The sequence below is a fragment of the Dendrobates tinctorius genome, unplaced genomic scaffold (genome assembly GCF_039654945.1).
Source record: "Dendrobates tinctorius isolate UK_male_01 unplaced genomic scaffold, ASM3965494v1 ptg000065l, whole genome shotgun sequence".
In the NCBI taxonomy this organism is placed as follows: domain Eukaryota; kingdom Metazoa; phylum Chordata; class Amphibia; order Anura; family Dendrobatidae; genus Dendrobates; species Dendrobates tinctorius.
The window spans coordinates 15,010,168-15,027,470 of record NW_027361733.1 but is presented as its reverse complement, the minus strand read 5'-3'; the positions used below and the strand labels follow the sequence as shown (position 1 = coordinate 15,027,470).

At 43.2% G+C, this 17,303-nt stretch overlaps 1 protein-coding gene across 1 annotated transcript in view; it reads right to left on the bottom strand.

Annotated features, from left to right (window-relative positions):
- Positions 1 to 12,559, bottom strand: part of DOK5 (docking protein 5) — a 115,384-nt gene extending 102,825 nt beyond the window's left edge. The window contains exon 1 of the mRNA XM_073580657.1: positions 12,121 to 12,559. Within this exon, the coding sequence (XP_073436758.1) occupies positions 12,121 to 12,186 (66 nt within the window). The 5' untranslated portion in view covers positions 12,187 to 12,559. The remainder of the gene's footprint in view (positions 1 to 12,120) is intronic.
- Positions 12,560 to 17,303: the final 4,744 nt, after the last annotated feature.

The window sequence follows — 17,303 nt, the reverse complement described above, 5'->3', positions numbered from 1 at the left end:
TCCACTCCTGTGTCTCCATTCAATGTCAGCAAGCAGTTAATCCTGAATGCTATCTATGTGTTTTCAACTCTGCAAACTTATATCTGGTATATAGTTTTTTTCAACTTACTCTGCTTGTCCCCTTATGTTGTGAGGTCAAGAAACTTTTCAAAGTGCTTTATGATCCATGTAGTGCTGGACATGTGTTTATTTGACCACAACATTTTATTGGGTCCTGGTGTCTCAATTTAGTGTGATTGATTAACGAGAAGAGAGAGCCAAAAAAAAAAAAAAAAAAACTTAGCCTTAACCTCCTATATATTCAGACATAGTTAGGGGGAGCATTTATGCAGGGGTGGCATTTATGCACATGTAATCGAAGTACACGTATCAAAGTACTTCTAGCAGTTATAACATGGCAGTTAGACAGGGCAGGAGACAGGTAAGACATTTATATACATCTACTCCCGGTACAATTGGAGTACAACAAATATATACCATATGCATTTGTGTAATGTATATCCTTGCCGCTGCATTCACACACATCCACCGCCCTGGCATTAACTCTCCACACTCCATCCATATTGGCCCCTCGCTTCTTTCCTCTCCTATGTATAGCACTCACGCTCTTTTCACATTGTTAAATTGCACAGATCCAGGCAGTCCCACAATTCAACACCAGAGACGCTCTCACAAATCACTTAACCATCTGCTCACTCTTTCTATCCTCCTTCTCCTAGTCGCAGGAGACATTGCTCCCAACCCTGGTCCCCCATGTTATAGAAAGTCAAACCCCCCCACTGCTACACTCAGAAACCCCTCTAATCTTATTAATATTCCCTGCATGCCATCTGTCTCTCTTAATTGTGCACTTTGGAATTCTCGCTCAGTGTGTAACAAACTCTCCTTCATTCATGACTTCTTCCTTTCTAATTCTCTTAACCTCCTGGCTCTTACTGAAACCTGGATCCAGCAGTCAGACACTACCGCTGCTGCTGCTCTTTCATACGGGGGGCTACACTTCTCTCATACCCCAAGATCAGACAATAGAGCTGGTGGAGGCGTTGGTCTGCTCCTATCACCAAAATGTACCTTTCAGGTTATCCCTCAAGTACCCTCACTTGTCTTCCCTTCTTTTGAGGTCCATGCCATCAGACTCTACACCCCTTTCTCCATGCAAGTGGCGGTGGTGTATCGTCCTCCCGGCCCCTCCCATCAGTTCCTGGATCATTTTGCCACTTGACTTCCACATTTTCTCTCCTGTGGCATCCCTACCCTCATCATGGGAGATTTCAACATCCCCATTGCTCTTCCCCTCTCCCCATCTGCTACTCACCTTTTATCTCTAACCTCCTCATTTGGCCTTTCGCAGCTTACTAATTCTCCAACGCATGAAGACGGAAACTCCCTCGACTTGGTCTTCTCTCGGTTTTGTGCAGTGGATGATTTTGCAAACTCCCCTCTCCCGCTCTCTGACCACAATCTTCTTTCATTCTCTATAAAGAACTGCCAGGCTGCTCAGGTCACCCCCACTGTCCAGACTTATAGAAACATACAGGCCATTAACACCCAGAAACTTCTGAAGAACTTGCAGTCTTCATTGGCCCCTATCTCCTCCCTCTCATGTCCTGATTCTGCATTGAAGCATTACAATGAAACACTTCAAAGTGCCCTGGATGAATTTGCACCCCCTATAAATAGAACACCACAACACAGATGGCAACAACCCTGGCACACGGTGCAAACACGTTTCCTGCAGCGGTGCTCCAGGTGCGCCGAACGTCTGTGGAGAAAATCCAATCTACACGAAGATTTCATCCATTTTAAGTTTATGCTTAGAACATACAACACTGCCCTTCACCTCTCCAAACAAACCTATTTCAACACCCTCATCACCTCACTGTCCAACAACCCGAAACGTCTCTTTGACACTTTTCATTCTCTACTCAATCCAAGAGTACAGGCCCCAACCACGGAGCTCCGAGCTGACGATCTGGCCAATTACTTCAAAGAAAAAATTGACAGATCCGACAGGAAATTATCTCCAAATCCCCTCATACCATGCACTGTCCTCCCTCCCCCACTGCATCTAACTCACTCTCTGATTTTGAACCAGTCACAGAAGAAGAAGTAAGCAGGCTCCTTGCATCTTCTCGCCCAACTACTTGCACCAGTGACCCATTTCCGTCACATCTCCTCCAGTCCCTTTCCCCTGCTGTCACCCCTCACCTAACTAAAATATTTAACCTCTCTCTCTCTTCTGGTATTTTTCCCTCCTCATTTAAGCATGCCATCATACATCCACTACTTAAAAAACCATCCCTCGACCAAAACTGTGCCGCTAACTATAGACCTGTCCCTAATCTTCCCTTCATCTCTAAACTCCTGGAACGCCTGGTCCACTCCCATCTTATCCGCTATCTCTCAGAAAACTCTGTTCTCGACCCTCTCCAATCCGGTTTCCGCTCTTTACACTCCACCGAAACTGCCCTCACTAAAGTCTCTAATGATCTGCTAACAGCTAAATCAAATGGTCATTACTCCATGCTAATTCTCTTGGATCTCTCTGCAGCATTCGACACTGTGGATCATCAGCTCCTCCTCACTATGCTCCATTCCATTGGCCTCAAGGACACCGTTCTCTCCTGGTTCTCCTCCTATCTCTCCGACCGCTCCTTTAATGTTTCTTTTGCCGGTTCCTCCTCCTCTCACCTTCCCCTTACTGTTGGGGTTCCTCAAGGATCGGTTCTAGGCCCCCTCCTCTTCTCCTTGTATACTGCCCCTATTGGTCAAACAATCAGTAGATTTGGTTTCCAGTACCATCTCTATGCTGATGACACCCAATTATACGCTTCTTCTCCTGACATCACGCCAGCCTTTCTAGAAAACACTGGCGATTGTCTAAACGCTGTGTCTAATATCATGTCCTCACTATATCTGAAACTGAACCTGTCAAAGACTGAACTCCTGGTGTTTCCTCCCGCTACTAATGTACCTATACCCGACATTGCTATTTCTGTGTGTGGTTCCACTATTACTCCCCAGCAACATGCCCGCTGTCTTGGGGTCATATTTGATTCCGAGCTTTCCTTTGCCCCCCACATTCGATCACTGGCTCGCTCTTGTCATCTGCACCTCAAAAACATTTCTAGAATTCGACCTTTTCTTACTTTTGACTCTGCAAAAACTCTTACTGTTTCTCTTATTCATTCTCGTCTCGACTATTGTAACTCTCTTCTAATCGGTCTCCCTCTTACCAAACTCTCCCCTCTCCAATCTGTTTTAATGCTGCAGCCAGGATCATATTCCTCACCAATCGTTACACCGATGCCTCTACCTTGTGCCAGTCATTACACTGGCTACCTATCCACTCCAGAATTCAGTATAAACTTATTACCCTCACCCACAAAGCCCTCCATGGCTCAGCACCACCCTACATCTCCTCCCTTGTTTCAGTATACCACCCTACCCACGCCCTCCGTTCTGCTGATGACCTGAGGTTAGTATTCTCAATAGTCAGAACCTCCCACTCCCGTCTCCAAGACTTTACACGTGCCGCGCCAATTCTTTGGAATGCACTTCCCAGGTCAATACGATTAGTCCCCAATCCCCACAATTTTAAGCGTGTCCTGAAAACGCATTTATTCAGACTGGCCTATCGCCTCAACACATTAACCTAACCTATCCCTGTGTGGCAGAGCCAAAAGTTTTACCATAACCAGGTTCCCAGCATCATGTTCCCACATGCTTTATGCATCCATTAGCCCTCTGTGTCTGTACTGTTACACACTTAACATTATGGCTGGTCCATACAATCAGAGCAACTGTTACCACCCACCTTTCGTGTCTCTCTCTTTCCTCATAGACTGTAAGCTTGCGAGCAGGGCCCTCACTCCTCTTGTTATTTGTTATAATCTACTGTATGTGATTATTGTTATGCTGTAATGTCTATTGTCTGTACAAATCCCCTCTAAAATGTAAAGTGCTGCGGAATATGTCGGCGCTATAAAAATAAAATTTATTATTATTATTATTATATCTTGACTTCAGCAAAGCATTTGACAAAGTATCTCATACAATCCTTATTGAAAAAATGACTAAGTATGGAATGGACAAGGCAACTGTTAGGTGGATTCATAACTGGCTCAGTGATCGGACCCAAAGAGTGGTCGTAAATGGCTGCACATCCAGTTGGAAGAACGTCTCAAGTGGGGTACCATAGGGCTCTGTCCAGGGCCCTGTATTGTTCAACATCTTTATCAACGATTTAGATGAAGGAATTGAGGGTGAACTGATTAAATTTGCTGATGACACAAAGCTAGGAGGGATAGCTAATACGAGAGAAGAGAGAGAGGATTCAAAAAGATATGAATAAACTGGAGAAGTGGGGAGCAACTAACAGAATGGTTTTTAACAGGGAAAAATGCAAAGTACTACATCTGGGCAATAAAAATGAAAAAAGCATATACAGAATGGGAGGAATAGGCCTAAGCAACAGCACATGTGAAAAAGACTTGGGTATACTAATAGATCACATACTGAATATGAGTCAACAGCGTGATGCAGCAGCAAAAAAGGCAAATGCAAATCTAGGATGTATTAACAGAAGCATACAGTCTAGATCACATGAAGTCATTATTTCCCTCTACTCCTCTTTGGTCAGACCTCATCTGGAATATTGTGTCCAGTTTTGGGCACCACATTTTAAAAAAGACATCAACAAACTGGAGCAAGTTCAGAAAAGAGCAACCAGAATGGTGACCGGTCTGCAAACCCTGTGTTATGAGGAAAGGTTGCAGGATTTGGGATTGTTTAGTTTGCAAAAGAGAAGACTGAGAGGAGACTTAAAAGCTGTCTACAAATATCTAAAGGGCTGTCACATTGTAGAAGGATCATCTTTATTCTCATTTGCACAAGGAAAGACTAGAAGCAATGGGATGAAACTGAATGGGAGGAGACAAAGATTAGATATTAGAAAAAACTTTTTGACAGTTAGAGTGATCAATGAGTGGAAGAAGCTGCCACGAGAAGTGGTGAGTTCTCCTTCAATGGAAGTCTTCAAACAAAGGCTGGACAGACATCTGACTGGGATGATTTTGCGAATCCTGCTTTGAGCAGAGGGTTGGACCAGATGGCCCAGGAGGTCCCTTCCAACTCTACGATTCTATGATTCTATGAGAACAAGCCATATTGCCCCCAATACAGCAGTAGATACAATGCCTCCAATTTCATAAACAGTCCCATTGCCCCCAGTAGAGTACCAGTCACAGTTCCCCATATCAGAACAAGTCATATTGCCCCCAGGACAGTATCAGAAAAAGCCACATTTCCCTCAGTGCTTTTGCAGACCCAGTGTCACTATATCAAAATAGTCCATGGTGCATCCAAGATGAAGGCAGGAACAGTTACCCCATGTTAGAACAAACCACAGTTTCCCCAGTACAGTAGCAGACACAATGCCATCATAACAGTCACAGTGCTATGATAAAAGCCAAAATGTAGCCATAAAAGTGACAGTAACGCCTCAGTCATCATAGGAACATCCAGAGTACCCCAATAACAGAGCCTTATGTCCCTTTTTCCTAGCACCTCTCTTTCTCTCATCTGAGTTTTCTGTCATTTACCTTTAAGGAGGTCGTTCACTCTTCCGTAAACGCATTTAATAACTTCTGAAACGTCCTACTAGCTTCAGAGCTGCGCTTACAATCTCTACAGTAAAGAGCTTGTAAGCGCTGTGCTCTGTGCCTAGGAGACCGGCCACCGCAGACTGCAGAGATGAACGGTAACTTAGACAACAAGCCATGCACAATAGCATTAAACGTTTCTCCATTCTTGAGAACAACGAGGATTTTTAATAAGAAGTAAATTGCAAACTTTCTTGTTTTTTTTCAATTTTACCATTTCATGGCAATGAGACAACGCATAACAAACACAAAAAATCCAATAAATGGAAGTCTTTACGCCAGAAGACTGGAATAAAATACTTCAAAATGTAACAAAAAAATTGTGTGGTGTTAAGTTCACAAAAAGTTGGGCGACTTTTGGCTTTTTCACGCCAGTCAGTGGGTGGAGGATGGGTAGAAGGGGGTATGGTGGTGTCAATGCCGTCAATTCATGAAAAGTTAACCCATTATAGTAGCGTAACTCACGCCATTAATGTATCTCTAGTCCCTGTCTGTAGTAGCATTCCTGGCGAGGTGCAAGGAGACGCACACTACTGAGAAGACGCTCCGAAGTGGAGGGCGCCTCTTAATGAATACGGAGCATCCTACTCCAAAACGCCCCTCATTAAGACTGGAGCGTGCAACATAATGAATTGGGCTGAAAGACTATTAGTAAGTTGTAGAGCTTATTATTATGCAATGATACGTGGAATTTTTCTATTAAGGGCTGTTCATTTTCTGCATTACTGGAAGTCCTGACTCTACACACTCAATAGTCCAGAAAGTCCAATAGTCCGGCATTACTCTAATGCAGCCAGTTCTGGTCTATTGGAGTCTCCTTGTCTTAGGACTGACATTTTCTATGTGTAATGGGAGAGCCCAGTCCCCAGGCCTGGATCACATTCAGCAGAGATGCGCCAGATGGATTTATTTTAATCAATGCACTTTATATAAATCTACTGTGTCCTAGAAATAACCATGTCGCGGGCGGGGGAGGGGAATCCAGCAGACGGAGGATTTTATAGATGTCTCGAGACTCAGGGGGTCGGTGCTCCTTTTTCATCTCTGTCCTTGTGAAACCCTCGGACTCGGGGGTGAGGAATGTCCACTACGTGCTGAAGACTTTGGCTCTAGGCCCAGAGGAGACCGGGAATCTCCAAGTTGTGTAATCCAAACTGATCTAATATTACTCACTGTTGTGTTAGGGAACGGCGGTCACCGAAAATAAGAATCACAGAAACGATGGGAGTTTCATTCCATAAAATCTGTCAACTTACAGCAGCACAGAGTATTTAAGCGGAGCAGAGTGTCTATATACTTATGCGAAGATGAAAAGTGGGAAACCAGCACCTGACAAGTGGGCAAAAGTGTTGGGTAAGATTTTCCCACGTCGGTGCATGGGGGGGCGTGCGGCTTATCAGTGCAATGCGGGAAAAATAGGCTCCCGCCCGGGACAGCGGTAGAGGCAGTCAGGAACGGGACTGTCCCGCCAGATCCGGGATGGTTGGGAGCTATGCAACAGCACAGAATATTTCAGAATAGGAGGAAATGTGAAGCTGGGCTAAGAATTAGTGCAAGAGTACAGCAGCAGCGCAGAGTATTTTAGGAGAGAAGGGTGCTGATCTTCTGAAATTTCACAAGGTTACATGGGGGAAGTAGTGCGGTGCTCTAGCAGCACATTTTATTTCAGGTGAAGAAGGTGCTGATTTTGTGGGAGGTTACAGCCTGAGAGTAACCATACATAGCCAAGGCCTTCATGGTACGGGGGCGTAAATGTGCTTCTCACAAAATTATAATATCATACAAAAAGGGAAACTCATATATTATATAGAGTCATTACAGACAGAGTGATCTATTTTGCGTGTTTATTTCTGTTAATGTTGATGATTATGGCTTACAGCCAATGAAAACCCAAAAGTCATCTCAGTAAATTATAATAATTGATATAACACCAGCTTGAAAAAATGATTTTAAAATCCGAAATGTTGGCCTACTGAAATGTATGTTCAGTAAATGCACTCAATACTTGGTCGGGGCTCCTTTTGCATCAGTTACTGCATCAATGCGGCGTGGCATGGAGGCGATCAGCCTGTGGCACTGCTGAGGTGTTATGGAAGCCCAGGTTGCTTTGATAGCAGCCTTCAGCTCGGCTGCATTGTTGGGTCTGGTGTCTCTCATCTTCCTCTTGACAATATCCCATAGGGATATGGGGTTAAGGTCAGGCGAGTTTGCTGCCCAATCAAGCACAGTGATACTGTAGTTTATAAACCAGGTATTGGTACTTTTCAGAGTGTGGACAGGTGCCGAGTCCTGCTGAAGAATGAAATTTCCATCTCCAAAAAGCTTGTCGGCAGAGGGAAGCATGAAGTGCTCTAAAATTTCCCTTTAGATGGCTGCGCTGACTTTGGCCTTGATAAAACACAGTGGACCTACACCAGCAGATGACATGGCTCCCCAAACCATCACTGATTGTGGAAACTTCACACTAGACCTCAAGCAGCTTGGATTGTGGCCTCTCCACTCTTCCTCCAGACTCTGTGACCTTGATTTCCAAATGAAATGCAAAATTTACTTTCATCTGAAAACAACACCTTGGACCACTGAGCACAGTCCAGTTCTTTTTCTCCTTGGCCCAGGTAAGATGCTTCTGGTGTTGTCTATTGGTCATGAGTGGCTTGACACAAGGAATACGACACTTGTAGCCCATGTCCTGGATACGTCTGTGTGTGGAGGCTCTTGAAGCAATGACTCCAGCAACAATCCACTCCTTGTGAATCTCCCTCAAAATTTTGAATGACCTTTTGTTAACAATCCTTTCAAGGATGCGGTTATCTCAGTTGCTTGCGCACCTTTTTCTACCACACTTTTTCCTTCCACTCAACTTTCCATTAATATGCTTGGATACAGCACTCTGAACAGCCAGCTTCTTTACCAATGACCTTTTGTAGCTTAGGCCTGTTTCACATTTCCATTTGTTGCCATCAGTCAAAATCCGCCGTTTTGCAAAAAAAAAGGATCCGCCATTTTTTTGGCGGATCCGTTTTTTTTCCCATTGACTTGCATTAGCGGCGGATTTTGACGGATCTTCATCCGTTGGATCCGTTTTTTGACGGATCCGCCAATTTTTTTGCCAATTTTGGCGTCCGCTGACTTCAGTGGATGGACAATGAAACGTTTTTTGTCAAAATAGCGGATAGCAACGGATCCGCTGCTATCCACCAATCGTTACAATGGTCGCCTATGAGCGACGGATCCGTTGCCAACTGCTTTTTGACAGAATCCGGCAACGGATCCGCTTTTTGACACTGAGCATGCCCGGAAGAATTTCCTTGCCAGAAATTTAACCCCAAATTCCGTTCTGGCGGCAGAAAAATCTCTCTCTCCTTTTTCCAGGCTCGTGTTCCTTTAAATTTCCACCACTAGCTGATAATGCGGATCCGTAAAAAAAACCGACCCGGTGGCCTCCGTTTGTGCCACAACGGAAACGGATCCGGTTTTTCACATTCTGGTGGATTTACACTGACGTCAAAAAACGGAAATGTGAAAAAGGCCTTACCCTCCTCGTGGCGTGTGTCAATGACTGTCTCTGGACATCTGTCAAGTCAGCAGTCTTCCCCATGATTGTGGAGCCTACTGAAACAGACTAAGGGACCTTTATAAATGCTTAGGAAGCTTTTGCAGGTGTTTTTTAGTTAATTCTAATGTACTGAGATAATGACTTTTGGGTTTTCATTGGTTGTAAGCCATAATCATCAACATTAACAGAAATAAACACGTGAAATATATCACTCACTCTGTAATGACTCTATATAATATATGAGTTTCACTTTTTGTATTGAAGAACTTAAATAAATGTACTTTTTGATGATATTTTTAATTTTGTGAGAAGCTCCTGTAAATATCTCTGGTCTTAGGGAATTTCGGGCAGATATTTCTCCAATTTTTCTTCTGTTCTCCAGGATTTTTCTGCCTTCACACCGGAACCTCAGCTGATTCCCAGCACAGAAGGCAGTCTTAGGAACATAACACTCTCATGTCTACCATGTGAAATATTTATTCAGCCCGCAGGCTTCTTTTCTTTGTGCTGGCTGCTATCAAGTCTGGGACTGAAGGAGTTAACACGAAGGGGGGTTACATTGTTACATGGGAATGTTATTATGTAGCAAAGTTTTAGGTTTCCCATGTAACATTAATGGTTTCTGGAGGTGGAGAATGGACACGAGAGCATCACATCATAGTACCGATATCATAGGAATACCAGAGTGGAATAGTGATTACAAATATTTTTTTTTCCTAATAATTAAATTTATTTTTTTCATTTAAAGGAGAATTCCACATCTTTGTCTTAGGATGGACTGTAGGATAACACTGGTGCTGCTGATTCACAAAAAAAGACACAAACCCCTGGAAGCCAAAGGATTTTATGTGTCTAATCAAGTGCTCTCTCCCCAATTCAGCCCTCTGATCTGCCTAAAATGGAACTCCCCTTTAAGAGTGTCATGTTCTTGACCAATTGTTCAGCTCCAATGCATTTGTCATCTGATAGTCACCAACCAGACTAAGGTGGCCACACAGGTTAGACTAAGATTGGCCAAATGCAATTATATTGGTGGAATTGGCTGACAGTCTATATGGAGGCCCCCGACTCTCCTCCGATAGATGATGATAGGGGAGAGAGAAGGAACCAGCCTGTTGGATTTCCGATGGCCAATCCTTTTGTTCTCTCGGCAACAGAACAAAGGAGCCGAGTTTTCCTGTGTATGGGGGAGTCGATGGCTGAATGATCGGCCGAACGATTGTCCGACAGGCAATCTTTGGTATATGAGTGGAGTGGGGCTTTACAGTAACGAATCTACCAGGATTTCTCAATTCATCAAATTACTATTTCCTGAAGACTTGAGTATTAGAGTGTAAGGTCTTGGACCTACTTTTTCTAACCACAAAATATCTGATTTAAGAGAAACATTCATTGCTATTGGTGACTGACCCACTCAGGTCATGCACATAAGTTAGATTTGTCATTGTTTTGCTTTGGGATGAGTTTACCTGCAGTCCTATGTAACATCAAATATCACATTGGAGATCAATATAAACTGAAACAAAGGAGAAACTCATCTCTTCTACTTATATTAAAAGCAGCTTTAGTAATTCTGCTACAATTACTATTCAGTAATTAATTATATTACCCCTTAACCAACTTAACCCTGTCTTTACATGTGGATAGTCAATTATTAATGGCTTATACAAAGCCATATACATGACATATTTATTTGCAGACTCAGCAAAATTTAGTGAATCCATTATCTGTTTTAATAACGCTAATGGTGTGCGATATCAATATTATTGTAATATTATAGAATATAATATAATATCAATATTCTAAGTTACATTCTAGCACATTATATCACAAATTATTATTATTAATAAAATATTAAGAATTATTAGTATTATTATTATAATTTGGGATATAATATACTAAAATGTAACTTAATATATTGATATCATGCAATTTATATAATATTAAAATTAAATTTACAGATTAAGCAAACCTTGAAAAAATGTACAATCTTTACATTTTAATAGATAAATATAAAAATATCTACCAAAAATTCTTTTGTGAATGATAAATCATTGTGGTCTCATAACGTGTACGTGATGTAAGGTTTCATCGTGTTATCATGATGATGAGGACGATGGTGATGATTGTTACTATTATTATGCTATATACACTATTCGGTATCTAAAATTCATTCATTTTCCACCCATCTACCAGATCATTCCTTAAAGCAATGGTTGCCAACCTGTGGCTCTCAGGCTGTTGCACAACTACAACTCCCAGCATGTCCTGATCAGCGGGAGAACAGCACAGGCGTAACAGCTGCCTTTCATTCATAAATCTCTCCCTTCCCTGATGATCAGATGTGTGACCCTCCCTCCTCAGTAAGAAATAAGGCAAAAAGCGGCAACGATAGACATAGACTCACAGCTCCTTACACCGAGGCTCCCGGTACCCAGCGCCCTATTGTGTGATGTCGGGAGGAGCTGGAGGCAGAATCCTTTTTAAGTAGGAAGATTGATTTCTGAGTGAGACGATGCTGTTTGCTCTACCTACATGTGCATTGCCGTAGTCCTTCTGGCTATGGCAACAATGTGGCCGTCAAGCGGTAAAAACCTGTTTATTAGATACAATATATCCAGCTTAAGCATTGTGTGGATCCAGAAGAAATAGATTCCTAGTCAGTGGACAGGTACAAGGAGGCATGATGCACAGGAGGCACCACCAGCATGGAGTTTGTATGTTCTCTCCTTGTTCACATGGATTCACTTGTGTATTTTATAAAATGGGACTTAGCATAGCAGTTCTAGATATTGAGCCCCTTAACGGACAAAGTTCAATATTACTTATAAATCCTATGTGAATATATCAGCACCATATTAAAAAAAAAAACAGACAATTAATAAGGGGTAAGTAACTTACCCCGAGTCGCCTGCTTCTTATCCTGACATAACCCTGTTTGACAATATCGTTAAAATTTGAACCCATCACCAGCAGGAGTCAGAGGAAGCCAGGGGTAGGAAAGTTGGGAGGATGGAGCTAAGCCCAAAACGCGTATGCCAAGCTAAGAGAGCGAGCTCATCGGACTTTTCCTCCTTTCGCTTTTTCGGTTTTTTTTTAAATCCACTTTGGAGAGAAGGAAAAGAAAGTGAGATGTAAAAAGGAGGCTGCGAAAACTAATGAGACTGGGGCAGGCGGCAGCATCGCCAGCTGATAGATCTGCCTGGATTCTATTCTGGGATGTACCATTCTGCTGCAAGTCGCCGTCGTGCAGGGGGAAAGGCGTTGTGCATTGTGGTAACCTGCGGCAGCCATGGCAGCATCCACCCTCTGCTCCTCTACAGTGTGGGAAGCACTGAGGGAAAGCAAACACTCTCTCCTTCTCTCTCTCTGATTAACATAGAAGCAAAGCAAACAGTAGCATCCAATGTATCTTCCACAAAGGTCACTGCAAAATTACTGACACTGGAGCTGCATGGGAGACTGGAGATGCTGTTGTTCTTCCGCTCTGGCATTGATCTAACATCTTATCATAACCTTAGAAAGCCTTGCCCTTTTATAGCATTCGAAAAAGAATGCCGTCTATTTATTTCATCAGCGCGGCGGTGCTATGTCTTCATTTGTGTGCTTACCGGAAGGTGATGCAGCCTATGGCAAAGGAGTTAAAAAAAATCTTTGTAGAAAGCAACATTTACACGTCAAGGGTTGACCCGATACACAAATACATTTTCATTTTTATTCCTTATCTATTTGCTGCTATAATCTAATCTATTTTCTACTAATAATTAAAAAGTCCCTATCCTTCCCTCACCACACTAACTCATTTATTACTTTCTGCTTCTTTTTAGAAACCCAGTGCATGCTGGGATACTCAAGCAAAGCATCATCAGGGGGGTGGAGGCTGCAGTAGATTTTTGTCACTGTGCACAGTAACAGTGCGCTTTCTCACTGGCTCTGATCAGAAGTAATGAGCCAACAGCAGAGCGCACTGTCAGTGCACATTGTAAGATGAATACCCGGCTGGCGGAGATCATTGCCGCCAACCGCAAGTGATGGCCATCGTCTCTGTACAGTACACAGGTGATCCTCTTATGCTGCCCACTGACAGTGCGCTCAGTTGCTGGCTTGTTACTTCTGGTCATAGCCAGCAAGATAGCGCACCATGCATGTTGCACAGTGTCAGGAATCTATAGAGTATACGTTAGAATCGACAACTGACATATGCTCAGTAGTGGAGGGATTAACCCTACCCCTGAAACAGAGGTCACCGTTGACATTTGATATTTTAAGCAAGGGGCAGAGGCTGCGACAGTGACCTGATAGATTGAGTACTGAGAGAAGTATACAGATTTTTCAATTTAAAATTATATTGGAAAGTACATTAAATTAAAGCAGTAAATAGAGTTTTAGAATGAAAATTAATTAGTGTATTTACAATTCAACCCACTGGTTTTGCATGCTCCCATCTCCCTTACAGGGGATTGACAGCACTGACTTGCCTGCAGCGTCCAGTGTCTGCAGAGAAAGCTAAGGCAAGAGAGCGCTGTCATTTATCAGTCAAGGAGGCAGGGCATGTAAAACCAGAGGGCAGATTGGTGCACTGAGCCTCATGGCTATGCCCAGTTGACCCAATCAGACTAATTAGTATGACTGATTTAACTCCAGTTTAACTCCAGTTTCTGCAGAATGGAGGCAGAGATTAAAAACACTAAATATGTGCTTTTCATAGAGGCTGTATCCCCTACAAGGCTGTGTGCTTACTTTATATGGTCAGCTTGGTCTGACAGACCCCCTTTAAAATTAAAGGGGTGGGTCACTTCTGGATAACTCCAGCTTAATTGATTCAATTAAAATAACTACAGTATGTTCTCTTATTCCACAGCTGCACAATTTCGGCGATGTTAGTGACACTGTTCCCGGTGATTGCATGATTTGTGTCATGTGCCAACTGGGGTCAATAAGCGGACCCTCATCGGCTACAGCTTTTACTATTCCATCAGAAAAGACATCCATCACATGACATAAGTCAAGCAATCTCCAAGAACATTGGTGTCAACATTGCTGGAATATAATGATTTGGAAATTGTGGGTAACCTGCGCTCGTGGTATAATGTCCAATAAAGGAGTCCAAGTCAAGGGGAGGTATCAGTACGATTTATTCTCTATGCATTTCAAAATATTCTTACCACTTTTTCAGGAGAACCATAGGGACTCCTAAAGAATCAGAATTCTTCGAAACGTGCAGAGAATAAACCACACCGATACCGTCTCTTGAATTGGACTCCATTGTTGAAAGTTATACCACCAGCATAGGTCGCCCACAATTTCCAAATCGTTTTATTACCACGTTGGCTTTGCCAATCTGTGGAGCTGCAGCAACTGCGATCCATAATTGAAACTCCTATACATTGTTGTGTCTCACTCCACCACATCAGATGAGTAGTAACGTCTTTTGCATAAGGGCCCTTTCAGATTGCGTCCCTCGCCAAGTTCAATGGTCCCATCCCAGCTTCATCTGACTGAAGGAGTTTACTGCCTCATACCATATTTTCTTTTAGTACATATTTACTAACTGAGGACAGAGTCCAAAACCCAGAGGTAACACGTAGAACAGCACATCCCTGAAGCCTCTTATAACTAGTAGACCAACACAACGCCATCATTGAGGTGTGACGCATGCATGACGTCACACTAAGCTTATCATTCAGAAGAGTCACTGGAAAGTGGATAGGGAGGAGAAAGTTTGCCGCACTGTAATCAGGTGACCATAGACTTTTGACTTGGCTCCGTTGGCCATAGACTTCAGACCTGGCTCCAGGGGTCATAGACTTCTGACCTGGCTCCAGTGGCCATAGACTTCTAACCTGGCTACTGGACTATGGTCCTACAAATCTTTTTACTCAACTGTGATATTTATGAGATATATGTATATCTCACAGTGGAGCAAAAAGATTTCCAGGATCAAAAGCCAACAGCAACCAGATCAGAAGTTTATTCCCACCAAACTACCATGCTGCAAACCTTGTCCTCCCTGCCCGCTTTCCTGTAACTCATCTGATAGATAGGCGCAGAGTGATGTCATACATGCGTCACACCTCAATAATAGCATTGCTTTGGGTTTACAAATCAGAAGAGGTGCCAGGGATGCCAACAGGAAATGATAGGTTTGCAGGACTTTAGCTTGGTGAACACAGACTACTGACATGGCCATTGGACCATTGTCCTCAACCTAGAAATTTTTTCTTAACAGTATACAGTATATGGACTCTAAAGGTTATCAGCACAAAATAAAAAAATAATTACTTTTCCCAAACAAATGGCTGATTATAAGAAGCGATACATTGTATTCATCTTTTCTACAGTTTTTATGATGATTATTATTATTATTTATTTATATAGCACCATTAATTCCATGGTGCTGTACATGAGACAGGGTTACATTAAAATACAAATATCACTTACAGTAAACAATCTAACAATGACAGACAGATACAGAGGGAAGAGGACCCTGCCCTTGTGGCTTACCTTCTACAGGATGGTAGGGAAGGAGACAGTAGGTCAGGGGTTACAGTAGCTCCAATGGTGATGGGGTGTCCGCATGGTCAGTACAGGTTGTAAGCTTTTTTGAAGAGGTGGGTTTTCAGGTTCCGTCTGAAGGATCCAAAAGTGGTGGATAATCGAATGTGTTGGGGCACAGAATTCCAGAGGATGGGAGATATTCGGGAGAAATCTTGGAGGCAATTGGGTGAGGAGTGAAAAAGCATGAAGGAGAGAAGGAGGTTTTGGGAGGAACAGAGATTACGTGAGAGAAGATATTGAGAGATTAGTTCAGAAATATACGTTGGAGAAAGGTTATGCATGGCTTTGTAGGTCAGTGTTAGTAGTTTAACTGGATATGCTGGGAAATTGGGAGCCAGTGAAGGGTTTTGCAAAGCGGGACAGCAGGAGTGTAGCGAGAAGAGAGATTAATTAGTCAGGCAGCAGAGCTAAGGACGGACTGGAGGGGTGTGAGAGTCTTAGAAGGTAGGATGTTGCAGTAGTCGAGGCGGGAAATGATTAGGGCATGCACAAGCATTTAGGCAGAGTGAGGGTTGAGGAAAAAATGGATTCTGTAAATATTTTTGAGGTGGAGGTGATAGGAGGTGGCGAGAGCTTGGATGTGCAGTTTGAAGGACTGGGCAGAGTCAAGGGTTTCTCCAAGGCAGCGGATTTCCGGCACAGGGGAAAGTGTGAATTCATTTATTGTGATAGATAGATCAGGTAGGAAAGGTATGCGAGATGGAGGAAAGATAATTAGTTCAGATTTGTCCACATTGAGCTTGAGGAAGCGAGAGGAGAAGTAGGAGGATTTGGCTGATAGACATTCTGGGATTTTGGACAGCAGAGAGGTGACATTTCGGCCAGAGAGGTAGACCTGAGTGTCATCAGCATATAGATGGTACTGGCAGTCATAGGACTTTATGAGTTGTCCTAGGCCAAGGGTATAGATTGAGAAGAGAAGGGGTCCTAGGACAGAGCCTTGAGAGACACCAACAGAGAGAGGGTGGGATGAGGAGGTAGTGTGGGAGTAGGAAACGCTAAATGGGTGGTTGGTAAGGTATGAGAAGATCCAGGATAGGGCAAGGTCTTTGACACCAAAGGAAGAGAGGGTCTGTAGAAGGAAGCAGCGGTCAACTGTGTTTAAAGCAGAGGACAGGTTTAGAAGGAGGAATTTAGAGAATTGCCGGTTAGCTTTGGCTGCAAGTAAGTCATTAGTAAGTTTGATCAGGGCAGTCTCAGTGGAATGGTGGGGACGGAAGCGAGATTGTAGGTTGTTATAGAGCGAGTTAGACGCAAAGTGAGAGGAAATGTTCAGCGTGGACGATTCTAGGACCTCTCATTTCCCAATAATTGTGCAGCCAAAACAGGCTGCCGATCACCCGACGAACGAACAAAGCGCTGCACCATTTGGTGAAATGATCCTTTGGTTTGCAGAAAAGCGTATTATCCTGTTTAAACAGAACAATGGCAGCCTGTGCGCACTGAACGATCTATTACTGATCGGACAGTGTGGATCTGAAGCCAAGTTAGCCTGTGTAAACAGGATATTAAATGACTACCGATCA